Source organism: Amblyomma americanum, chromosome 2, assembly GCF_052857255.1.
Source record: "Amblyomma americanum isolate KBUSLIRL-KWMA chromosome 2, ASM5285725v1, whole genome shotgun sequence".
Classification (NCBI taxonomy): Eukaryota; Metazoa; Arthropoda; class Arachnida; order Ixodida; family Ixodidae; genus Amblyomma; species Amblyomma americanum.
Window position 1 is genome coordinate 42,309,072 of NC_135498.1, and position 25,565 is coordinate 42,334,636.

General features: G+C 48.0%; 2 protein-coding genes across 2 annotated transcripts; both read left to right on the forward strand.

Annotated features, from left to right (window-relative positions):
* The first annotated feature begins 12,824 nt into the window (after positions 1 to 12,824).
* Positions 12,825 to 16,853, forward strand: LOC144119652 (carbonic anhydrase 2-like). Its single transcript, XM_077652219.1, has 5 exons — positions 12,825 to 12,890; positions 13,738 to 13,917; positions 15,388 to 15,545; positions 15,938 to 16,027; positions 16,815 to 16,853. Exons 2-5 carry the CDS (start codon positions 13,893 to 13,895, stop codon positions 16,851 to 16,853), a joined length of 312 nt encoding a protein of 103 aa, XP_077508345.1. The 5' UTR covers positions 12,825 to 12,890; positions 13,738 to 13,892.
* Positions 16,854 to 17,560: 707 nt separating this feature from the next.
* LOC144118515 (carbonic anhydrase-like) lies at positions 17,561 to 18,813 on the forward strand. The gene is made up of 2 exons (XM_077651437.1): positions 17,561 to 17,838; positions 18,354 to 18,813. The coding sequence occupies exons 1-2, from the start codon at positions 17,584 to 17,586 to the stop codon at positions 18,468 to 18,470; spliced, it is 372 nt and encodes a 123-aa protein (XP_077507563.1). The 5' UTR covers positions 17,561 to 17,583; the 3' UTR covers positions 18,471 to 18,813.
* Positions 18,814 to 25,565: the final 6,752 nt, after the last annotated feature.

The window sequence follows — 25,565 nt, forward strand, 5'->3', positions numbered from 1 at the left end:
CATTGACCGGTTCCCGTCAGAGTTCTGCACTCGCACATGTGGCTGACTGACACAGACACCATTTTAAAGGAAACAAGAAATTATGAAGGAAAATTACACTTAAAGCTGCCACGCTGAAGTTGTACGCTGAAGTTGTTTTCAGTATAGGCCAAACATGCATGCTAACTGCCGTGAATAAAAGGTTAATTATTGCATTTAGTTAATTACTCTTGTTACGATGACAATTTCCCTCATAGCGCCTGCCTGGACGCATATGCCATGTACAAAAACAACTTTTGCGTCCGCATTTGTTTTAAATGCGTCCCATATAGAAAAGAATACTCTCAGTGCGCCCTGAATTGAACAACGGCGTAATTAATAGCGATTTACTTGCTTTTTTGCCATATGTTGCGTGCTATGCGTTTGAATCTTGTCATTAATCCGCACGCACGATGTGCATAATGGGTCCTGCAAATTTTGTAGTTAGAAATTGAATATCGCTCATATATGTGAAGGCTGTACAGCTGCGGTGACTGTTGCTGAGTTCACTGGGTCAGACGACTTCGTCAAGATGTCTATAGAGCCGCTTTTCCAGCATCTGTTCCGACTCTGCATTTTGAAAAATGCAAGCGAGTCGTTTTATTGGAAACCAGAGAGTACTAACGGTTCTTACCTATTAAACATGGTTGTGTAGTCATATCGGTAACCGCAATTAATTGAACCTCTTGCAGCAGTTATTTATTGTGCCAGCTGTCCATTAAAGTCGCAAACGCGAAAAAGGAACTGCTTAGAGCAGGACGCGCAGTAAAAAATTGGGCTGTGCAAGGCCGAAATGTTGACTTAACCTTCCAGCTTTATGCCGCGGAGAAGTGCCTTGTGCGAGAGAGCTCAGTTTTTCTGGACTTAGAGTGCCTCGACGCACGATGCCGAGCTCACCCTTCTGGACTTCAGCTTTTCCTGTATATATGCTGCGTACGTTTCTTACGGCGGCATATACGGGATCCATACAATAGCTTAATTAACTACACTATGAACACGAATTAGCCGATATCGGAGTAAAAAGAGAGTAATCTGCCCTATAGCACACTTAGATTTAGGAGCGCAGTATGCTGCCTAAGCCCTGTGGTAGATTTCCATCGCTAAAAATATGAAATACTTACGGCTGGCAACAGAAACAACTTTTTAAGAAATGCGAAGTGCTATAGCAGTTACAGAGATTTCAACCAAGGTTTCAGTCTACTCAATTCGATTGCATCAAGTTTGTATGCTTTGCAATGGGAATATACCTGCTGCCAAGTGCGAGCATTTTATATATTTAGTAATCGAAATCTACTCCGGGACTTTGCCAGCACATCCTGCCCCTAAATGGAGCGTGCTAGAGGACAATTTACTCCTTTTTTTACTCACATACAGGCTTAATCATGTCTAGAGTGTAGACGATCTCTCGACTGCCGATATCGAACATCGCATAACTCAGTGTGAAAATTTCCACTTGCAATTGTACAAAAAGTATTGAAGGCAGTGATATGCAGCTCGATAATGCTGATAGTGACTGCCTACTTTTCCTGCGGTGTGCAAAATATAATTTGTAAAATAGTTCCTGCGCTGGCGCTGTCCAGGTCTGACTGAGTAAAAGCACTCGTCCAGATTTCTATCGTCTTGTGTGCCAACAAAGCGCTAACAGTAGGGAGGGGGGGGGGGGGGGTGGCACTGCGCAGAGCAACAAGCTGCTCCCTGCCTGCTTCGCCATGCTGGGCACCGACTTCTGGGGGAAGAACTCGCTGGTGGTCAACCAGGTGGTGATCGGGGCCATCGGCAGCGTGCTGGCAGAGGCCATCAACAACAACCACCTCTGCGACGACATCGTGCCGCTGGTCATGGAGATTGTACGTGGACGTCGTTGCAGTGCTGATGCCTTCCTCGGCGCGTTTTTTTTTTTTTTACGCTTCGTTACTCAGTTGTTTGGCGCAAATGCGAGAGCTTCAGTCGGTGTCACAGAACGAATTCTCACAGCTACTTGACAAGAGTTGCTTGTTGGGATAGCTTGATGCCAATTTGAAAAAATAAAATGAAAGAACGCAGTACGCTGAAACAGAACGCAAGGAGTGTGCACAACCTGCGCTGTGCGCCTCCTTTCTTGAGTCAGCACGCTACTTTCTTATGTTCTCAAGGCCGTTCGCGATATAGCACGGCACGTGATCTCTCTGAACTGGGAATGTTCGAGAATGCATTCGCAATACTCCCGGTGACCGTGCCAGGGACTACTGCTTTGGCGCTCTTATTGTTTTTCTTTAAAGCAAGATTACAACCAGACAGGCATCCTTTCTCTTATAGTATAGTATATGCAAGTGGGGTCGTATTTTGTAACAGTTATTCTGATGCACTATTTTGTCATGCTTTAAGTCGTGGGCACCGAATTTATTACCGAAGCCTGCATCATACGCGTAGAAGCGTAGAACACTGCTTCGTATCGTCCTTCTGATGAAACACATAAAGCCAAAATTCTTGCTTGCCAAAGGAAGGGTAACTTGTTGAAGAATTCCTTGATAATTCTCTTTGCTCGTGGTATCTTAAATTCTGTAAAGGAGAAAAATTCAACGAGCGGAGAACCAGCCCTGTGCCATTAAGACGTGCCTCTACGGTTTACCGTGCGAAGGTGATAATGAGGTCCACATGCAGGGCCTTTGGAGCGAGCTATATAGTGAACGCCATAACTCCCATGCAACAAGAACTTCGATTCGTCGAACGAGATATGCGCATATTTTGAGCTGTCTTGCTTAGCACATGGCACATGATGTTTCACAGTTCATTGAACCATTCCTAGCTTCATACAAGGGCCAAATCTTTGGAAATGTTGATAAAAAACACTCGAGTTTTTTTGTTTTTTTTCCGGCCCACGCGAACGATGGCCCTGTCGACAATTTGGTTGGTCGATCTGCGGTGTGCCGGTAAGATAAAAACCCAAACCTCCTCTCAATCTAGATCTCTACAAACCTTACGGAGCCGCAGAATGCGATACTCCAAACTGCATGAAAAATTGGTGGTGTTTCATTGCAGAGTCGTGGCCGCGGATAATTGCTATATGAACACTCTTTTGGTTACATTATGTGCGCCTCGCCCTCCCCGCAATGGTTATGACAATATGCAGTTGTGAATGCAAGTGCTGTGTATTTCACTTAAAAATGGCAATAATAAGTTCATAATAGTTTAGAACAGACACCTAATAAATGAAATGGGAAGCGTTCATGAAAGGATGAAAACTAAGAAGAAACTCAAGGCAAACAGTTGCGCCCCAACAACTCCTGGTAGAATAAGAGGACATTATTGCATCGAAATATACTCCGAAAAATTAGATTTAAAATTTAGAGAAAAAATAACAAAAATCATATAATTTTGTTCGCTGCTTTACGTTGCAGAATGTTTTCGCTTTGAGATCGCCAAATTCGTACTAACGCTGTACATCGCCAACGCCCGTTCGAGGGTTCCCCTTCATTAGAAATTCTCATAATTAATGGTTCCTTTCATACATTCAACGATCCTTTATTAGTCACCATTGTTCTGCACGAGTTTCCACCCTTCGTTATGCGTTTTTTTTTTATGCTGACAAAATTCTTAACCCGAATAATTCACATTTGACTGTGCAATTTTGTCACTGCACCAATTTTTCGTACGACGTACGTATATAGCCGTAAACGAGTACAGAGAAAAACATTCGCTAACACGCTATTCGAGGTCCAGCCCGTGATCCGTCGTTTCTTGAATTCCGGGGCGAACACAAAGTATCATCATCATCAGCCTGTCTACGCCCATTGCAGGGCAAAGGCCTCTGTCATGCATCTCCAATTAACCCTGCCCTTTGCCAGCTGCGCCCACCGTATGCCCGCAAACTTCTTAATCTCATCCGCCCACCTAACCATCTGCAGCCCCCTACTACGCTTACTTTCTCTTGGAATCCATTCCGTTACCCTTAAGGACCAGCGGTTATCTTGCCTTCGCATCGCATGCTCTGCCCAAGCCCATTTCTTCCTCTTGATTTCGACTGGGAAGTCATTAACCCACGTTTGTTCCCTCACCCACTCTGCCCGCTTCCGGTCTATTATCGTTACACCTATCATTTTTCTTAGCTTGCTGCGTTGTCCTTAACCTGAGCTGAACCCTTTTCGTTAGCCTCCATGTTTCTGCCCCGTAGGTTAGTACTGGTAAGATACACAAAGCATTCCAAGCTAAAACATCCTTGGCCGCTAGCCTCCGGGGTCCCCCATCCCCTCCGGCTTCCTCACGCCCGCATTCCACTCGCAGGCCGATGAGACCGACGTTCCTCCTGCGGCATACGTGGTGCCAGCGGCTGTGGGCGCCTCGTGCAACCTCATCCTGCCCATACATCTGCCCATGATCGTGGCCAACGAGGTCATCGAGGTGCCCATGCTGCAAGTCGTGAGTGTCCTCTCTGAGACCTCAGAGTGACTATTTCTGGGTTAAAAGGCCTAACCTTTGGTGTTTCAGTTACATAAGCACCGGCGTTCGCGAAGCGATCACGTGAAGCTTTATCTATAGACTGATAACGAATGCCTTATCTTTTTCTCTATCACTTGGGCCCCAGGAAGAGTGAGATTGTTGGAAGTTTTCTTTTTCTCTTAATTCGTTTTTTGCTCGTAGTTTCATTGCTCGCAAAAGGTCTCCTTGCATTTTGGCAACCATAGAGCGTGCCCGGGGCGAAATAATTCATCGAGCAGAAGCCACGGCGGGAAATCGTTGATTATGCTTGTCAATGGTATTGGGAGGGTTGGTTTTTGTACGTGAACTAGCGAAAAGTGGAACTAAAGCAAACTATCTAAGCTTATTTCCTTCAAACCCCGAGCAGGGGACCGAAATTTATTCGGACCTTTCCATTACAGTATCCCTTATAGCCCATGCAACAGCTTAAGAACGTTAAACTATGCGCGCAACAGCATATGGCGCCATTTAGGAGCCTCTGTAATATTGAGGAATCTTTTATCGAGAGCTAAACGCAATATATGACTTAAAATTTTTGTTGTGATCCTTGTTGTGACATCTTTTAGCAACGCTTGATCACAGCACAACCACCCTCACGCATCTGTAATAGTCTTGCCTTTGCTACAAAAAGATGCTCTCGACCTCCTGCCTCCGTGCTGAGTGTTGCCAACCCCTGCGAAGCCCAACATCGCCACTCCTGGCTTTCCTGGAGTTAAGTTGTAAAAATTATAGTGCTGCTTGCCACTGCAAAATTTCCATAAGCGGCGCTCCTCTGCTAGCGCAGATGAGCCGCAGCGCAATGTCTCATCTGAAACCAAGACAGCGTTGACGGTACCGTGTCGCAGAAACCCAGCGTCGGCGTAGCGCGAGCGAAAAATCCCAGAAGGCGGCGTGCGTCTCCTTGAGAGAGGAGAGTAATGTTTCCACTCGTCGTGGAGCCCGCCGAGAGTTGCTAGAGAGCTGTGACCTTAGCACTCGTGTATAAAGCACGAGAAGCGCGCGCGCTGTTTGAGACCCGTATTGCGTTCTGCTCTTTATACCTGCAATGCCGTTGTCTTCATCAACTGTCCGCGTTTTCACGTGTTCAAGTGGCAGTTTCACGCGTTGTGCTTTGAAAGCCGTCGTCTTCATTATCCATCCATGCTCACGAAAGCCCATCAGCCTCATTTAATGCTATCGCATTGTCCGCGGTTAAGGGTGATTAAAAAATAAAAAACAAACCACGCACTCTATCGCGTCATATCATCAAGGCGGTACTTAAGTGTTGCCCGAGTATTCCATTGTTCCACAGATGACATTAAATTAGCTCGCCCATACGAAGACAAGTTCTCTTGTCAAAACATCGACAAGCAGCCTGAAGCCTACCGCTTTATTGTTCACTGTGTGATTATCAAGAACCATTTGCCCAATCCTCTCTACCATCGTTCAAAATGGTATTGCGTAAACGCATTATAGGACTTGCAGGCGAGATTCTTTTTTTTTTTTGCGCCAGCACTTCTATTTCCGCACTGCCTAGTTCATCTGCATAACGTCAAACACCAACTGCACATTTGTAGGCGTACCCAGTGTGCACGCCACTTATGTAAGGGCAGCACTTTTTTTCGCAGTTCTTACAGGCGTGCCTTTAACTGACAGCGGAATTTTTCAGTTCAGCTTTCAAGCGCATAGTCTGGGGAAACTACTTAATATTCCCATACAATCTGACTCTATATGTGGAGTGTGCACCAGTGCGGACCTTATCCGCATTTATACGGTACACTGCACACCTTGAAAAGTAGATAACAATGTCCAGAGGAGCTTCGAGGATGATCACTTATTAACAGAAAAAATAAATTATCCTCGACAGAATGCAAGGGACTCTATGAGGAACCTGTCGGTATTCATTTCAGGACTGGCTGCACCAGGCGTTTTGCGAGCCTACTGCGATTTTTCTCGTCTACAAAAAAAAAAAAAATGAATGCGTACGCAAATATTGTATCTCGTTTTCTTATTTCTTCACAGGCGACGATCGGCATCCTGGCCAAGGCGATCATCGTGGCCAGCGCCATCGTGTCCGTCAACACCTTCGGGTCCCGCCTGATTCCGTGGAGCGTCGTCCCGTCCACCAACTCGACGGATTACACGGAAGCCTTTGACAACGTCGGATTTTGACGTTGCACAAGCGCAGGCTCACTGCGTTTTGTTTATTTAATATCTCATTTTTTACTTGTTTTCGCCACCTGATCGTCAGGACCACCTTGCCTTCTTTCATTCCTGCTTCTACTCTTCTTCAGTGTGTGCAATTCGTGCGTTCCTGAAATCGTGACCTCTTTATTTTTCATCGGACCTCGCCGTGTTCTATAAGAAACAACTTCGATCCAGACTGCGGATCGATCTACGGCGTGTTCCGTCCAACCGCAGCGCCTGCAGACAGCATTTAAACAGTATTTAGCGGACATTGCTGCTCTTTTTGGACAATTTCTGCAAAATGCATTGAGATTCGAAATATGCGGTGCTTCTCTCTGAAATGAGCAGGAACACTGCGCTCAAACCAGGCACGTTGTATATTATTGTCTGTGTGTCATACAAAATCTGCGAGTAAGGTTCGCCGTGTTTGATCACAGTGCAGTGATCATATATGGTCGTTTTGCGCATAGAACATTTTCTCGTGTTCATTAACAAAGTGCAAGGCACCGCATTACGTGCACATGCGAACGTTAAGAGAACGGATGAAAAGATGCGATCCGTTGGTTTCGCTGTAGTTAAGACAGGTGGCGATAAATGTGGCTACTTTTGATTCTGTTGACCTGAGCGGTTGTGCGTGACTTCTCCGTGAAAACTATTGCCATTCGAGGAGCGATAGAGGCCAGTAGAAACTCACGCACAGTATTGTACTGGAGGCTAAATCTCCTTGGTCGGCGCGCTGTTCACTGCAAGGCGAAATGGTTAAGTGCGCTGGACCCGCGGTTTATCTCTTGTTCGCGTGTGTTCAGCGAGTTGCTTGCAGTTGTGCGGAGTGACCTTTTTAACGGTGCAACTACTTGACATTCGTATGCTGACTGGCAAGAAATCGCTGGGGGCTGTTGAGGTGCAATAAAAAAAATATCCTAATCAGAAACCGCGCTAAACTCACCCGTAGAATAGAATGCGAAGAAAGTCATCAACAGAGAGTGAAAAAAACTTTCCAAGAGACTGTTTTTGGATACAGCGAATGAACCCATCATTTACATACGCGTACGGTCTCTCCCTGCCAGGAGATTTGCATGTAGTCTGTCACATGGCTCAATTTCGTACATGCTCTATAGCCGCATTTTCTGAACCGATACCAATTCGGTAACTGAAGTAAAGGTAGAAAATCGCATTAACGCACTCCAGGCAAGAAGATTCCTTCGTCTCAAATTTTTACTTATATAGCTTAACGCAAGCTCCCACAAGATCCCAGCCCTTACGCCCACCCTTTTACTTCCAGGCAGACACGCTATACTCATGCATTCTCCTTACCACCTCACTTTGCGAAGACTGGCCTATACAAATTCTCCTTTTTCCCTAATGCAATTGCAGATTGGAATAGTCGCCAGCTTCCACTCTCCCACCTTTGGATAAGCTGGAATTGAGTTTATAAAGATTTAAGTAATTTTGTCTCCTATGTGTTCTTGAATGTAAGTTTTGGTTGTGGTCATACAAGTGTATCATGTATAGTAATAACCGCTTCCGCTGGCCTACCAAATGTGTTGATGTCTTTTGTACATTGTACGTCCATGCTTTTTTGTATTCTATATACCTGTATGCCAATCCTGCTTGGGCACTCAGCCTGAAATATGTTGTAAATAAATAGATAAATAAAATAAATAAATAAATCAAGTACAAAATTTTGGACGCTTTCTGACCCTTTTCTGGCTCGTTTATTTTTATAAGTAACACACGCCCCTTCATGTCCGGTGTGAAGGCACCGTACAACTCGCTCTTTATGGCAGAACATAGAACGATAAGACCGTGTGGCAGGCAGCGGCAAAGCCAGCCGCGTGATACGTACTCGTCCCTTTGTACGCATACGTCTGCGCCTAAAAGCAATGCCTGCTCCACTCCAGGTTTCCGCAGGAGTATCCACGAATAAACGTAAACGTGCACAACGTTGGGCCATGAAGTGCGCAACTCTGGTTCAGGAAAAAGAGGAATCTTTCATTCCCCGTTTGCTGCATTTTATTCACATTTATTCGCACACCTGAGAAGAAATTTTGCAGGTACGAAATCGAACTACAAAAGGCAACTGTTCCTCCGCTGTTCTACGTTCCCGGCTTTTAGCGAGGTCGCGAATGCGCTGATCTAATTTACCCTACATGCTAACAAAACTGTCTGAGACTGGAGGTAAAACGTCGTTGCCTACCAGAAACTCAGTGAATCGAGTTGAAGATTGAAAGCCTCCCCTAAGAGCGGATTTAAAGTTGCAAGTGCATCTTGGCGTGCGCATGTAGTTTTGAATATTCAGAGAAGCAAGTCACAACAATACGAATGCATGTTGCATGCTAACTGCAGGCTGCTAGGATAGGTCCACCGACTAAGACAGAAAGCTGTTCCGAAACCAATGCCTACTTACTGTTATGAGAAGAGGTAAAGCAGGGTATGGGTTTAATGAATGACGGACGATTTAGCGAGTTAGGCCGAATAAGAATCAGGTGTGAGCTAGCATTTTGGTTTCGGTTCGAGGCTTCGTTTTTTAAGGTCAAGTAAGCCGCAGACAAAAGATCGGCGAAACCGCCTTAAGGGTAAGACGCGATAACATTAATGGGTTAAAGCCCGTATAAGCGGAATTGGTCATTTTCTATAATCATAGGTCGCTGGGGGTATTCGTACAACTCCTGGTTCAATGGTGCTACGGCTGCACCAATGGGGCTTGTGAGACCCCCAGCAACCCGCTTCGGCATACAGACAGTCGCGAAAACGGTAAGAGGGGTTCTTAGCGCTAAATGTAATCGTGAGACCCCCCCCCCCCCCCCCCCCCGCTGCTCTTTTCTTTCTTCATATTTTATGGTGTCCGGGAATGAGCGCATCCCTGGCCGCGAGTCGATCTCAGGTACCAAACTAGGTGAAAAGCTTGTGTACCACTTGTGTGGCGGTAAATCTACCTTACAGTTTTAATTTGTAATAGTGAGAGAGTCCACGCAGTAATGGCAAAGCGGATAGAGGTTCCTTGATGCTATGTGCAGAACAAATCATTTATTGTCCGAGTTTGCTTTCAAGAAGTCCAGCAGATGTTATGCGGTGATCGAAATGACGTGATAAATGATGTGTCTGTTGTTTTGGCCTACGCGTGACATAGTAATGGATGTCTTACGCTATGCGAGAACACGTTTATTATTGCCGATAGCTCGCCGGCAGCAGAGTAGGTACGTGTGGAAAGCGCTGTGGCGGAGGGCCATACAGCATGGTAACTGGTTGTTTATTAGAGAGGAAGTGGGGCAGGGGCTGAAAGACGGCTTCAGAACAGATTCATTTTTATCACTTTATTTTTTCGTTGTTCCTGTCATTTCCTTTTTTCTTATATTCTTTTTATCATTAACATCCTTTCTCCTTTCTTTTTTATCATTAACTATGCCTTTCTCCTGTAAAGTGTGCTCTTCCACAAGAAACGCGTTTATGCAGCAAAGCACCCTTTCATTGAGGGGACAGTTGGATTTGCGCAAGTTGAACTGTTGCGTAACATGGTCTGTGGCAAGTATTGCACAAATTTTACTGAGCAGCTTACAAAAATAGAAATGCGAAATGCTACTCTGCTTTAGTTGCGCAAATAGGTGCTCGAAACGGCAGTTCTGAAATTTGCGCTGCGCGAAACGACAGTAATAAACACACTTATTCGATAGCATTAAAGTCTTCCATCACTCTTGCTCGTCGCATGCGCTGAGCCCATGCAGCCACCGATAGTCCATGACCTACTTTTTTGTTCGCCCTCTCTGCTTGGGGGATTTTTTACTAGACTCAGGCGGCGTTGATTCTGGCTGCATTCCAACCTGGCGGAGCTGTCTAGCCACGTCTGCGTACAACCAACCGCAGCTGCCAACTACCGCCCAGACCGCCGACATGGTCGGCCATGTCACGTGACCAGCGAACCTGCAAACTTGGCCATGTCACGAGGTCTCATGAAGTCACACACCTTAGCGACCAATCAGCGCTCGGCTATGTCAACTGTGAGTTCCCCCCTGCTTGCGCACCTGCCAGCTCGGCCTTGTCCCATGGTATCATGACTTTATGACATCGTCGGTTTCAACCAATCAGATAATTTTATGAATAACCACCTGCCAACTCGGCCATGTGACGTGGTCTCATGACGTGACACACCCAATCAGCGTTCGGCTATCTCACGTGACCCTGTGACGTCTTCACTGTTTCGTCCAACCAGTGAACTTTATCTCTAACCACGCCCCATTTTTTCCCTGATAAGGCTTCTAATCCTATCCCATTAAAAGCTTCAACAGATGGTGCAGCTTGATCGGCTGCCTCACTGCACGCGCCTTCTCTAGCACGCTTCCCCCAAAGTTCGCTTCCTCACACGCTCCAAGGCTTTGTACATGGAAGAATGAAACCATCAGCACGTTTTCAACTCGGCACCACTGACGTGATGGCTGTCGATCAACTTGTCGCTAAAGTTGCAACTTTGTTTCAAATTTAACTCCATATCGGTGGAAACACGTAAAATAAAAAAAAATCCTTTAGTCTGTATATCATGCCAAGAGATCTATATAGCTTCCCTCAGATATGATTTATGTGCGCCGACGAACTAAGTTCAGGCCTGAAAAAGACTCCTAAAAATCTGCATGAGTTTGTAGGCATTATTTTAGAATTATTAATCCTCAACTTTCTCATAAAGTAGTGGTTTGTTTTTGGACGAAAGATTATGAACTGAGTTTTCTTTAGGTTTAAGTTGTTCTCATTCACATTAAGCCAAATGTGAAGCTCGTTAAGCCATATGTTAGCACGCTGCTCTATTAAGTGAAGCCTCCACCAGTCATCGGTTGCGCAATGCCTGCATGGCTGCTGATGTTCCAACTGAATCTAATGCTTTTTAGTAATCTATGACCACTATATATAAGAAATTCTCGAATTATGCATATTTCTGCACATTTATTTCCGATCCGAATAATGGGATGAAGAGGAAGATTGTGAAGAGGACCGCTTACTGCGCTGCCGAAAAGAAGAAAAAGAAAACAAGTAACACGGGGCAGGCGCAGGTGATCGTTATGCCGTTGCCGTGGGCTGGACATCTGGAAGCAGAAGCCGGTAAAAACGTACGTATTTATGCGCGTAATTGATTCAGCAGGCACTCGAGTAGATTGCTCAATATGCTTAAACGCGATTGACGAAGCTAAAGTATTCTTTCCTGTGAGTCTTGTTAAACTATGTGTACACGGAGCAATAGCATTATTAAATATGTGAACCATCACGACTGAAGAGAAAATGTTTAACAGTCTATAAGCAGGAAAAAGTCTCCTGCACTATTAGAGCAAAGAAGCAGGCTGCATCATTCTGGGCGTACGGGAACTGTTTCCAGGGTTCAGGGTTTTCTTTTTTTTTTGCGATCACTTCTAACACTCTTAGGCAGAATTCCCGGTCCTCACGATGTACTTAAGTTCCTTCGGCACGCATGATATAATTTAAAGGGTTAAGTGTAATCCCGGCCGTGGCGGTCGTATTTCGATGGAAATAAGGTGCGAAAAGGTCCGTGTGCTGCGCGATATTAGAGCGTGTTAGAGAGCCCCAGGAAGTCGAAATTATCCCGGAGCTCCCTAAACTGCGTCTTTGAAGCCCATGGGCAAGTTCGGGATGTTAATCATACTTACTGATGCCATTATTTCTTTAAAACATCCGAAAATGGGCCGTAAATACGCTGAAACCAGTCTCTATGGTGTGTCACTCTGGCCAACGAGGCAATCTTGTGTTTTTGTTGTTCGCAGGCTCGACACCCACTGGTGGCTGCTGACCACGGAACATGTTTAGAAACACCGCTGCCTTACATAATGTAGGGCCGAACCACTTTTCACGACTCTTCGCTTTCCTAGTAGTAGTTCGGTCTCTCACCACTCTGCTTTCTTGTTTTTCTTTCTACATTTTTTTCTTACATTCGCAGGTTGACGGAATGCTGATCTCCACGCATCTCTTCGCGCCCCTTTTTCTTAGTTTCCCTCGCACTTCGCGACGCGCGCGCTGCCTTTGCGCATTCAAGCGCATGCGCACTACGCTTGCTCTTCGCTTTTTCTCAATGGCATTTGGGGCTTGTTACTTTGCGTTCCAAACTGCGCGGTTTTAATGATTTGCAGCTTGTAATTTTCCGTGTCGTTACTGAGAAGGTCAACTTTTCACACTCTTTTTTTTCCTGTTCGTTTTTTACCGTCTTTCCTTACCTTCCTTCATTTCAGGAGCGGGCTGTTGGAGCTATGACAATGAGCGTAAGTCCAGTGCTGGCAAAGATGTTTATATCATGTTTTTGCAGTCTGGTTATTAATACTGTTTTTTCCTAAGATCTTCCACATACAACTTGCTCCTCTTCAACCAAGATTCCTCGCAAATGTTCCCCCACTGCAAATTTTCACCCCACTCCTATATGTTCACCCCACTTCCCTCTGCAATGCTTCGGCGATTGAGGGTATTGTAAATAAATAAATAAATAAATATCCGATAAACAATCTCGGTGGTAAAAGGCTCTATAACCGTGGGCCCCTGATCACCGCACTGGCATAGGGGCAACTCCCTTGCAAGTTTATCGAAGATGCCATCAGCATGGCATCAGCTCTCGTGCAGTTTGTTCTAGTGCAATACCAATTAAGCGCTAGCGCAGCTGTAAATGATCACGTGTACAGGACTCGAGAACGAAAAATGAATGGACCCGAAGTAACTGAGCAACTGGCATTAACACTGATGACGTTCGGGCGGATGACCACAAGGAAGTGGAGATGTTTTCCACAAAGAGCAAAGTCATCACAATGAGAAAGAGAAAGTAGGAACCGTTACCACTTGAGTTCACGTGACGTCTCAAACCAATGCACTGCCGTGCATGCCGTCTTTGAAAGAGTAAACTCAGCGATGCCATAAAATAAAACCCACGAGAGGTACCGTGAAATTGCCCGGTATAGATGTTTGTTTTCTGGTCGATCAAATCATGACCACTTCCACTTTCCGCGCAAGAAAATATACTAATCTGCTCATTCGCCGACATATTTGGCATTCGGCCGAGGGCAAGAGTCGGGGGCGATGGAAATGTCACCATTTTCGACCTTGCATCCATGCGCTGCGCAGAGCCGTGGTCGTGGTCCCAGCTGGCGTGCATCGGGAACAACTCGTGCGGCGGACAGCAACAGTCCCCGGTGAACATCGAGACGTTCCATGTGGCCCAAGACGTCGCGTTAAAGCCGCTCCAGTTTCAGGGACACGAGGTTCCACTCCGCAACTTCATGGTCACCAACGACGGCCTTACGTGTAAATGATCCCTTTAAGCGGGCTGCTCCACTTTGCGTATACAGAAACAGAGACCACACAAACGCAGCGAGGTGACGCTGTAGCCACTGCCACCTCAGTAGGTGCGCGCCGGTGCCACACTATGCGAGGAATAGATAAGCTATCTCCCGTAACGTTGGCAGTCTCCCTGAGGCTTCCCCCTGCCTTGTTCACTATATGTTTTATCAAGAAACCCATCTATCTGCCCTCTCTCTACCATGTAAACTGTCGACTGTTATAGTATTCAATTTTTGGTACACCAGCAACATTGCCTATTATGCTTCAAACACAGTGTTGGATATGTATTACGTAGCGTAAACTCTTCTAGCGAGAGCTACACTTGGCTACCAGCCGTGCATTTCGCTGTGGTCCGGAGAGGACAGTTGTGCGCATGCGCGGCGGCCGGAGAGCAGCAGCACGTGCGCCACGCATGACGTCAGGGCAACGCCGCCGCCGCCGCACGCCGACTCCACTGCCGGCGGAAGAGCGGCGGACACGTGGCGGCGGACGTGGAAGAGCGGTTGTGCGCATGCGCGGCAACCAGAGAGGAGCAGCTGGCAGGCCTTCGCCGCTGGGGCCGCGCATGACACACGTGGATGCCACGTTCTAGCTATGCGCATAACTGGGCATGCACAGGTGCGTGTATAAAATGCGGAGGTGACACAGCGGCCGTATCACAGTCTTTTCGTGTGGTTGACAAGGAGGAGAGTCCGGCCGCTGTTTAGCGGCGGTATCGACACGAGAAGATCGATTTCTCGCTACGTATAACCGGGCATAGCTGAGCTAAGTAACAGCCAATTTTTTTTATGCATTAAGCACTTTGTGTTATATACCTGCATTCCATACATACCTGCGCAAGAACGGGGTGGGGCGCATGTGGCAGGTTCTCTGGGATCATGAATCTTAAATTACCAATGTCCTTCAACAGAACAATATACAACAGCTGTATCTTACCCGTACTCAGATATATGGGGCGGAAACGTGTAGGTTAACAAAAAAGGTTCAGCTCAAGTTAAGGCCAACGCAACGAGCTATGGAAATAAAAAAATGATAGGTGTAACGTTAAGAGATCGGAAGCGGGCAGAGTGGGTCAGGTTACGAACGCGGGTTAATTACATCCAAGTCGAAATCAAGAGGAAGAAATGGGCTTGGGCAGGGCATGTAATGCGAATGCAAGACAACCGCTGTTCCTTAATGGTAACGGAGTAGATTCCAAGAGAAGGCAAACGTATCATGTGGGCGAATGAGGTCAAGAAGTTTGCGGGGATAGGGTGGCCGCAGCTGGCAAAGGACAGGGTAAGTTGGAGGGACATGGTAGAGGCCTTTGCCCTGCAGTGGGCGCATTCAGGCTCATGATGATGATTACTCCAAACAAAACAAAAGCTACTGAGCATGACGTGCTTTCAAAACACAATCTGCGACGTTTTCATCCGGTTGGGCACGGTGTCGCAGTGACCCTCAGGGCATCGCCCATGGACAAGACGAGAAGGACGGTGAGCAGCGGTGGGCTGCCGGGCACCTTCGTGTTCAGCCACGCGCTCTTCCACTGGGGCTCCGGCCCGGGCCAGGGCTCCGAGCACCGCATCGATGGCACTGCCTATCCCATGGAGGTGCAGTGGCAACGCGACGCCTTCGCATTTATCCCATTCTGACTCGTGAAGCGATAGGCCTACGTCATTGAAGGATCAGCAATAGGATGATAAGTCATACGTCGAGTGTGCGCATGCGTAGAACGCAAGGTAGCTGCACTCGGCACTCTTCCGACCAGCTGGTACTTTCGGTCAACAAGCATGCAAAGAGCTCAATTTGATCGTTTTGGCGCAAAAGTTCTGAACCCGTTTTCCAGTGCAGCTGTTCATCCGACGAGTTCTTGTTTCCACAAGTGGAGAAGCAATGCCGAAGGTCTATGAACATTTATTTCGGCCGAAAGGCCTCTTCGTATTTTTATTTCTTTTTATTGAATATTATTCCCTCTCTCTCTGTTCTTTTATTTTGTATTCAGGCGCAGTTCGTGTACACGAACGAGAAGTACGCAGTCGCAGACGCGTCAGAGCAGCAGGATGGACTGGCCGCTATCGCAACCCTCTATCAGGTGTGCTTTTTTTTCAGCACTTCTTTCCTGTTGCTTCTCTTTTTCTTTGCGGAGCAAATAGATAGGAAGGGAGTAAGATATTTTGCTGGGCTAGTTGGTGCTTAATTCTCATGGGTAAAAAACTAGCGGAACATAAAGACGTTCGCAATTAAATGGGAAATAATGGACAACGCTCTACTGACAACTGATTCTTTGACTGAGCCACGTATAGGCAAGGCAGGCAGTCATAATGCCTATGAGCTGTAGAAAGCGTCAGAGAGGTGCAGATGGTCACAAAAACGGCAAAATGAACACGTGTGACATGGAAATGGGCTAAACGTGATAAAAGACAACGATGAATCTTTAAAAGTTAACAGTAATTTGACACATGATCCGAAGGACCAAAGGAGCATGTTTCATTCGATGATGATTGGAAGGCAGATAACAGAATGTGCTTGATAAGGTGAAGGTTGTCCTGTGTTTCTCAACTGCTAACGCCGTCACGTTGCGCAATTTTTTTTACCCAAGAGATGTAAAGAGTGCCTTACCGGCTGACACACACACACACACACACACACACACACACACACACACACACACACACACACACACACACACACACACACACACACACACACACACACACACACGCACACGCGCACACACACACACACACACACACACACACACACACACACACACACACACACACACACACACACACACACACACACACACACACAGCCGGAGTGAAACTGTAGAAGAGCGGTGCAGCCACAATGTGAGATTTCATTTTCCAACTGGCCAGGATAAAGACATTACTGGTGGCGGCGGCCGAAATCTGTAAAAGCGGGTTTACGAACAACAACGAAAGCTGGTTTTCATTTGGGCCTACGCCGACAACCGAGTGCGGTATCTGAGGTCAAGAATCTTCTGGGTTCAAAGTAAACCTTACAGCTTACTGCAGTCTTCCCACTGGGCTGCAGAGGTGGTGTCACCTTTTTATTAATGCCCCAGATCTCTTCACAGGAAAAAAAATGCATCAGTGTTCCTACGCGCATTCTATACGAGAACGTAGAGCAGCGTTGGGGGTACTCGCCTAACATTCCAGTAGGCTTCGGGATACCTTGGCACAAAAGTTCTTTTCGTGCGTGAGGCACACGAAGATGCGTTCGGATTCCCCAAACACGACAAGAACAGCTTCAATGAGACAAGGAACAGCTACACGGTGTGTTGAATCAGATTAAAAAAAAGGGATTGTTGGTTGTCTGGCCAGTGCACGTTGTTGAAAGTGCTTTTTTGGGCTGAACAGTGACTGGGACAGTTGTTCAACACATTACTAATGGTTGTCGATACAAATGCAAAGAGATTCATTGCACGTGAAGCCACGGCCTCCATGACTGAGCCTAGGCTCCGCAATGCTAATTTGAGCAGGTGGAAATCAGCGGAATAGAAGCACACGCAGGCTTTCATCGCGCTCCTTGTCTCTGACATGGCGCTCACTGTGACGTCATCTTAAGCGCTCTTTGACGTAGCTGACATTCGTCGAGTTCGACTCGGTGAAGGCAGTACGCGCCATGCTCGGCCCGCTGGAATCCAAGAGGCTTCGTCGCCGCTCGCTGCGGCGTCTGCTGCCGTGGATGGTGCGCCGCCTTCTGGGCGGTGTGCGAGGCTCGAACAAGGCCACATTCCCGCTGACGCTGGACAAGCTGATGCCGCCCGCGGGCAGGGCCGAGTTCTTCACGTACCGCGGGTCGCTCACCACGCCACCCTGCACGGAGCCCGTCCGCTGGATCGTCTTCAGCAGGCCCGCGTTCGTCTCCGAGACCCTGGTGCGGCCGAGTGCGCGTGTTGTGGTTGCGAAAGTGGTGAAATATCGTTTTGAAGCGAAAAGCTTCACTACGCTAGCTAAAGCGGTCGTCGCGTAGGCCGGAGAATGACCTTGAACGACCTTCAGCCCGACCACGTTAGCCGTGTATGACCATATGTGGTACAGTTATGGTGTCGAACTCTTTACCCCTGACCTTTAGTCGGCATTTCACCTTTGACATTGGGTGACTTTTGGGTTGACCTTTGACCTTCAGAACGTCCGATGGGCTGATGTGAAGCCACGAGATGATATCCGATGGGGGTGTCGTGAGACCATGTGATACCACATAATAGCCACGTGGTCGTGTAGGTATATATAGGACGGCTGTCGCGAGCGTGTAGCGGAGCTGCCATGGACGAGCCTCAGACGCTTAGCAAGCGTGCTTGCCAATTTTTTTCAAAATCCACTGGTAAACTCAGTCTCGCTAAATGGCGTGAGATGACGTCATCTCACGTCAACCTCATCTCCCTGTCGCAGGTGCAGCGTCTACGCGGACTAGAGGGGCGTAGGCAAGGTTCCTCCCTCTCCGACAACTTTAGGCCACCCCAGAGGCTCAATGGCCGGAAGATCACCGCTTCCTTCCCTCCGTTCTGACAGCGCCGAAGCGACCGCCGCGAGGGGCCGCTCACATCGTGTCTCTTATATCACGCACGTTACAATGCTGCATTAGGTCACATATAGTACCGTTGTAGACACAGTAGCCTCCATGCAATGCACACGAGCGAAACTCTAGCAGATTAGCAGCCATCATTGTCGCCTTTGTATGTGTGAATATGAATATTTTTTGTATTGACGATAACCTCTGGCACGACGCAAATTTCATATTTTTCTTTCGCTGTGGATGAAAACGGGACTTGCTTGGAGCGTTACGTTTCGGGAGGGCTTAGCCGTTTCGAATAAGCGAACGATTGTGCGAATGTGCGGGATCTGAAACATTGATGCGAGCCGCCTCATTGCGGCACTGGGCGTAACTCCAAGCTGCCTTTCATCGCAAATTTATACTTCACGAGAAAGCGTGGAGAAAGGATAAAGAGAAAATATTCGTGCAACGCCGGCTCAAACGTGCCCGCCGGAGCAGTGCAGAGACAGGGAATTTAAGGAAACATGCTCTAGAATAAAACATTTCTGTCAATATTTTCGCGACACGGCTGAAAAATTCACAGTTGAGAGATCTCTGTCAGTTCTTTTCAAATCTGTTGTAATTTTCGCCTGTACTTAAAAATTAAAGACAATTTTGTGTCCCATTTGTTGTCGGTATAGACATACTACAGCACTGAAAAATTTCCCATTTCGCTCACTACGATTCCTTTTACGCGGTGTTAGAAAAGTGTCAGGTGTAAAATTCGAGAATTTTCGAAACATATTACTCTTCGGTATATGTTTCTTTTATGTGACTACAACGATTTTAAGAAATTTGCATCCCATTCGCAACAATAAACTTCAATAATTAAAGCACAGCAGCCTTCTTCGTATCGTAAATCGTATCCATATAAAATGTTATTTGATACGGATACGTGCACTGACATCGCATAGTACAAGGATCTCAGCATTTCGCCTCCATAGAACTTCGACTGCCGAGGTCGGGACCGAACCTGCACCTTTCAGGCTGTATTGTATCAGACGCGCATGCGCTCTATGTATGGGCCCTGGCCAGCATGCTATCTGTAACACGTGGCTGTTATCATGCAGCCGCCGGTAGACTATATATGATTGGAAGCAATCGCGAATAAACGTTCTTCTTCTGGTTGATTCCACATTGCGTGTTCGTTGTTGGACGCCGGAACATGGTGTCAGAAGTGGGATCGCACTCACGTACGTACGCAGTAACACGCTGGTGGAAGGGGCGTCGCTGTGCACTGGCACGATGGATTTAGTGAAGCCACCGCAGCCGCTGGTGCTGTCCGGTAGCACCGCGAAGAACTGGAGCCTCTTCAAGCAGCGGTTCGAGCTGTTCCTGCAGGCCACGGAGCCGACGAAAGAACCACGGACGCAGGAAGCTAAGACCGCACTGCTGCTCATGCACCGTGGCCGGAGAGGACGCCCTAGAGGTACTCAGCAATTCTTTGTTCTCGGAGAACGAAAGCAAGGAAGATTGTGAAGCAGTTACGAAGAAGTTTGAGGAATACTGCAAGCAGCAACAGAACGAAGTGTACTAACGGTACGTCTTCCACTCAAGAACGCAAGTTGAGGGCGAACCTTTCGAACATTTTTCACGATACTTGAAGAGACTTGCACGCAGCTGCAATTTTGTAAGTCTAAGTGACTCCGTGGTCAGGGACCGGGTTGGCTTTGGAACAAAGAATACGAAATTCTGCGAAAAGATGCTGAAAGTTAAGGACCTTACGTTACTGAAGGCGGAGGAAATTTGCGAAGCTGAAGAGTTATGCGCCGAGAAAAACAACGTATGAGCTCAACCGGAGAAGCAAGTACCACAAATCAAAACGCGCCAGCAAGGCAAATGTTCAGCTTGTGAACAATCTGTGGAATGTTCGGAACCAGACGAGGCTCAACAAGAGCAGGAAGTGGCTCAGATCAATGCACGCAGGCAGTTCAAGTATTCTAAGTGTAAGGGCCTGCACGAACGTGGCAGATGCCCAGCATTCGACAAAACATGTTTTCAGTGGCGTGGCGTTAACCATGCACTTCTCGGCCTGTTGCAGACAAGGGTCTCAAGTGAGCCAGGAGTATCTGACGAGCAGGCAGGATTCGAAATCCTCGACGTCAACTTAGGCAACAGAGCCGATTGGCTCATCCACGCGAGAGTGGCTTCCCAACTAGTGTCTCTGAAAGCAAACACAGGCTCGCAGGCGAATTTGTTGCCTTACTCCGTTTTCCAAAGGCTCAAAGCGAAGTCAGCTTTAAGAGCAAGCCCCTCCGTACTCCGCTCATACACCGGCGACGTTATAAAGGACATCGGCGTCGCTACGCTGCAAGTGGCTGTGAACGGCCGAAGTGGGCATTTCGACTTTTTCATTGTAAAGAAGAGCAGCCAGGCCATACTTGGGCTGTCTGCAAGTGAAGCGTTAGGACTAGTGTCTCGTTCTGTCAACGCTATGCACACTGACCAACTGGTCAAGGAATTTCCCGAGCTGTTTCAGGGCATCGGCTGTCTAGCACGCCAGTACCACATGGTTCTGCGTGAGGATGCAACACCGGTAGTCCAGCCGGTTCGACGGGTGCCCTTGGCGTTGCTCGAGCCCCTGCGAGAAGAGCTGGATCGGATGGAACGTGCTGGAATCGTGGCCAAAGTCGGCGAACCGACGGACTGGGTGAGCCCGTTTGTTGCAGCACGCAAAAAGGTTGGGAAACTGCGCGTATGCATTGACCCGAGGCGAATTAACGAGTGCCTAAAGCGAGAGCATTATCAAATGCCGAAACGAGAAGACATTGAGTCTGAGCTTGCCGGTGCCGCTTTTTTTCTCTCGCATCGACGCGTACTCGGGCTTCCATCCAATCCGCTTAGATGAGGCTACGTAAAGGTGCGCCCAATTGGCACGCCCTTTGGACGCTACCGTTTCTTGAGACTTCCCTTCGGCATTGCTTCGCCGCCTGGAGTTTTCCAGAGAACTATGAAGGATATATTCGACCAGGCTGCAGGGGTGCGAATCTATATCGATGATATACTGATATGGGGGAGAACAAGGAAAGAGCACGATACTCGCCTCCGCACAGTCTTGCAACTAGCTAAAAAGGCCGGCCTGACGCTCAATGTGCGGCGAAATGCGAATTCGGTGTCACCGAAATTGACTTTTTGGGTGATGTCATAAACAAAGACGGAATAAGACCTAACCCCGCAATGACCGCACCATTAAGTGAAGTGCCTCAGCCAAAGGACAAAGCCGGCGTTCACAGAATGCTCGGGGTCGTGAACTACTTCGGGAAATACATACCGCATCTGTCGGAAAAGACGTCGCTTCTACGAAGCCTCATTAAAAAAAAAGACAACGGTTTTGAATGGTCCGAAAATCACTCTAAAGAATGGCAGGCTGTCTGCGACACATTGAGCGGTCAACCTTTGCTAGCCATTTTCGATCCTGCTAGGGAGACGAAGGTCGTTGGAGATGCTTCCAGAAATGGGATTGGTTCTGCCCTTCTTCAGAATTATGGTGGCAGTTGGCGACCCGTCGCCTATGCATCACGCACAATGACTGAGGCTGAACAAAGATACGCGCAAATAGAGAAAGAATTGCGAGAGTTTTTTTCATTCCGTTTACGGCCGCAAGTTTATTATTGAAGCCGACCACAAACCACTGCTAGCAATTGCTTCGAAAGCCATTGGCGACATGCCACCAAGATTGCAACGGTTCTTTCTGCGCTTGCCAAGATACGATCACGTTCTTCACTTTGTCCCAGGCAAACAACTGTTCCTGGCCGATATGCTATCTAGATCATCGGCGGCCTTTCCTACGGACAAAGATTACTTCACTGATGACGTCGACGTCCATGCAGTGAGCGTGACTTCCGAGCTGGTAAGCAAGAAAATGATCGACTGGCAGAAGCGACAGCCACTGACCCAGACTTGCAGACAGCGTTGCGGCAACTAAGGAAACGAGAAGAAACCTGAGTTATCAGAAGTCAAGGGCATTGTTATGAAGGGCACCAAAGTCGTCATCCCAAAGGCTACGACAGCTGAAATACTCGGTCGCATTCATGAAGGTCACTTAGGCATAAATAAGTGCAAAGCGAGAGCCCGTCGCTTGGTTTTTGGCCGCGACTGAATACGAACATTAAAAACATGGTCAAGACCTGTTCTGTTTGTCAAAAATACGCGTACAAAGAACAAACCGAACTAGTGGTGCTTAGGCCGATCCCAGAGCATGCCTGGTACAGGGTGGTTGTTATTTTTATGTACGGCGGAAACACCTATCTGTGCGTGTTTGACGCGTTTTCAAACTTTCCTGAAGTCGAAAAGCTAATCGACATGCACTGTCATTGCTACACTTGGCTCAATTTTTGCAAGGTATAGAATTTCGTTGGAAGTCTGCACCGACAACGGTCCTCAGTTTTCATCCCATCAATTTGCTTTGTTCGCATCCAGGTACGAGTTCAAGCATGTGACGTTGAGTCCGAGATTGCGCATGGCCCAATGGCCTCGCCGGGAAAGGAGTCCAAATTGTGAAAAGAATAATGAAGAAGACTGGCGACCTCAAAGAGGTCTTCTGGTTGGGTCTACTCGGCTATCGCTCGACTCCACTAGCCGAAGGCCGGTCCCCTGGAGAGCTCCTTCAAGGCAGGAAGTTACGCACTCGGTTACTAGAATTCATGTCATGCTACAGTCAACTGACGTCTCGGCGCCAACCACGCAGCCAAAACCATCCAAAGGAAAAACCCTGCCAGCACTCAAGAAAGATGAAGTTGTACGAGTACGAGGGGATGCATGGGACTGCAAGGCTCGTGTCATGGGCCTGGCGGCCCGAAGGTATTAACGCGTCCTTACAGAGGACAACAAGGTGCTTCGACGCAACCGACAACCTCTTCTAGCCACACGCGAGTGATTCCAACGTGACTTAACGGAAGATGACTCTGACAGTGAAGACATTTCCCTGGAAAACGCTGGAGAACCACAGTGTACAACCCAGCCCACGCAATATGTGCCAATGCGGTCCCCCCGACAAAAGCGACAGCCCAGTCTTCACTGCGACCAGGATTTCCACCAAGTGCCTCGTATTGTGCCCGCAGACTTTTAAATATTGCAATGAGGGAGATGTATTGTATCAGACGCGCATGCGCTCTATGTATGGGCCCTAACCAGCATACTGTCTGTAACACGCGGCTGTTATCATGCAGCCGACGGTAGACTATATATTGCAAAGGATATTCTTGGTGAAGACGAGGTAAGAGTCTCGGAGGTGCGCGTGCTCTGGGCTTGGGTGCTCTGTGCGGGCCCTGTGCTCTTGGCCTGTGTGCGTTGCCGGGGCGTTCTTGCGTCGTTCCCGCCTTGGACCACGTAACATCTTTGGTGGAGGTGCGGATTTTACGCTGAGCACACCACGCTGCTTCGTAGTGGTCGTCAGGCCGGGTCCACCACCATGGCTCCACCCGGAGAGTCAAGGAGCCCCACTACCGTTCCTTTCGTAATCATGACTCCTCCTCGCGACCCCGGCACCTTTTCCGGCACTGATGGCACGGTCGTTGATGATGGTCGTTGCACTGACACCCTCTCCCCCGCTCCCGATGGCGACTACCTCGTTGCGCCTAGTGCCGATCTCCTGCTGACCCGCAACGTTGCTCGGCCCTATACCATAGCCGCGGTCAAGGCGTACACACTGTCTCTGCCGTTCATCAGCTTCGGCTTCTCTCCTCAAGTCCTTCCATCCGGCATTTGCGTTGCTACGATCTCCCCACTCGCACTGTGTCAAGTCGCTACATTCGACACGGCCCCTTCTCAAGATCATGCAGGCCATCCCCAGCCTTCCTCTCTTTTACGCAGCCGCCTTCCTTCCGGGTTGCGTGGGGTTGTCTTCTTGCTCCTAGACAGCTAGAGAAAAAAAAAACTCGATAGGGCGACCGCAATTTATACACAACCGTAGCTGCTGCGTTGTCGCCAACGATGCCTTCGTAGTGAATTTTGCGGCCGAGTGAAAGCTAGCGACATGCCTAAGACTTTATCAAATATTTGCTGACTTCATCCCCATGACGCCGCTGTCATCAGCCGGGAGAGAGAACAAGGCGGGGTTGTGTCGCGATAGCGGGAACAGCCTAGCAGACGACAATCTTTGTATGGGCGAACTTGTGCGCAGGCGGTTATTCTCGCTGGCTTCGCCGCTCCGCGCCGTGATAAGGCGCTAACAAGCAGCTTGATCGACGCTCGCACGGCACTGGTAAAGAATTGGCCGGGCGTACAGGCCGACTGTTCGCATCGGCAACGACTTTTATTGAACCGTCACACTTATCTTTCCTCCAGCGCCGCCTGAGTGTAACTTTGACAAACGTCCCGTGCTCCAGTCTATAGCATTGCAAAACATTTGGCGAAACGCCGCTGTCCACGACGCGCGCCGAGCGAGCGTTTATACGTAACAAGCAACGCACAAAGATAAAAGAATAAACGCAATCCGCCTCAGAATGCGAGTGTGCGTTTCCGGAGGCGCGAAGTAAATCGAGCTCGCACGGCGCTAACGCATAGCTCCATTTCGGCCGTCATTCACGGGCTAACAGATATTTCTGGCCGCGCATCTACCGTGCAACACGAAAAACCGCAGTAGACAGCTCGTGAGGAGCAGCTTACAATCACGGGTTTCGCACCGACGGCCTTTCCGCGCGTTAGGGATAACATAACGGCACAAACATAATCAGCATTCCGCTGCTTGTAACGCGGCTTACAAACGAGGATAGGAAGTTTGTTGCTGCGCACATAATCTGTTCTGCACGCACAGCTCTGCTTAGAGTGGTTTAGGAGATCGAATTAATAAAAAAAATAAACGTGTAGACTTACCGTTAGAGGACGATAAAGTTGGATTTAGCTGAAAACGTTATCCACGAGATAACACGCCGGCGACACCGACACATGCCGACACATCCGCGCACACGGTTGCTAGCAGCCCGAATAATTTTCCGCCGTCTCGCGGTAAAATGGATAAAACGTGGAACAGAAACCAGTTTCACGGTCGTATCTTTACCATTCGCACTCTAGCCGTAAGTAGCTTGATCTGGTATCCAGGAGCACAGAAGTCAGTTGGTTTATTAACTTAA

Excerpts from the sequence above, each read along its gene's own strand:
- LOC144119652 (XM_077652219.1), top strand. The coding sequence starts at position 13,893 with ATGGTCACCAACGACGGCCTTACGT. Across the intron at positions 13,918-15,387 it reads CACCAACGACGGCCTTACGT|TGACCCTCAGGGCATCGCCC; the intron begins GTAAATGATCCC and ends ACGGTGTCGCAG. Across the intron at positions 16,028-16,814 it reads CTATCGCAACCCTCTATCAG|GATAAAGACATTACTGGTGG; the intron begins GTGTGCTTTTTT and ends CCAACTGGCCAG.
- LOC144118515 (XM_077651437.1), top strand. The coding sequence starts at position 17,584 with ATGCTCGGCCCGCTGGAATCCAAGAGGCTTCGTCGCCGCTCGCTGCGG. Across the intron at positions 17,839-18,353 it reads CGTTCGTCTCCGAGACCCTG|GTGCAGCGTCTACGCGGACT; the intron begins GTGCGGCCGAGT and ends TCCCTGTCGCAG.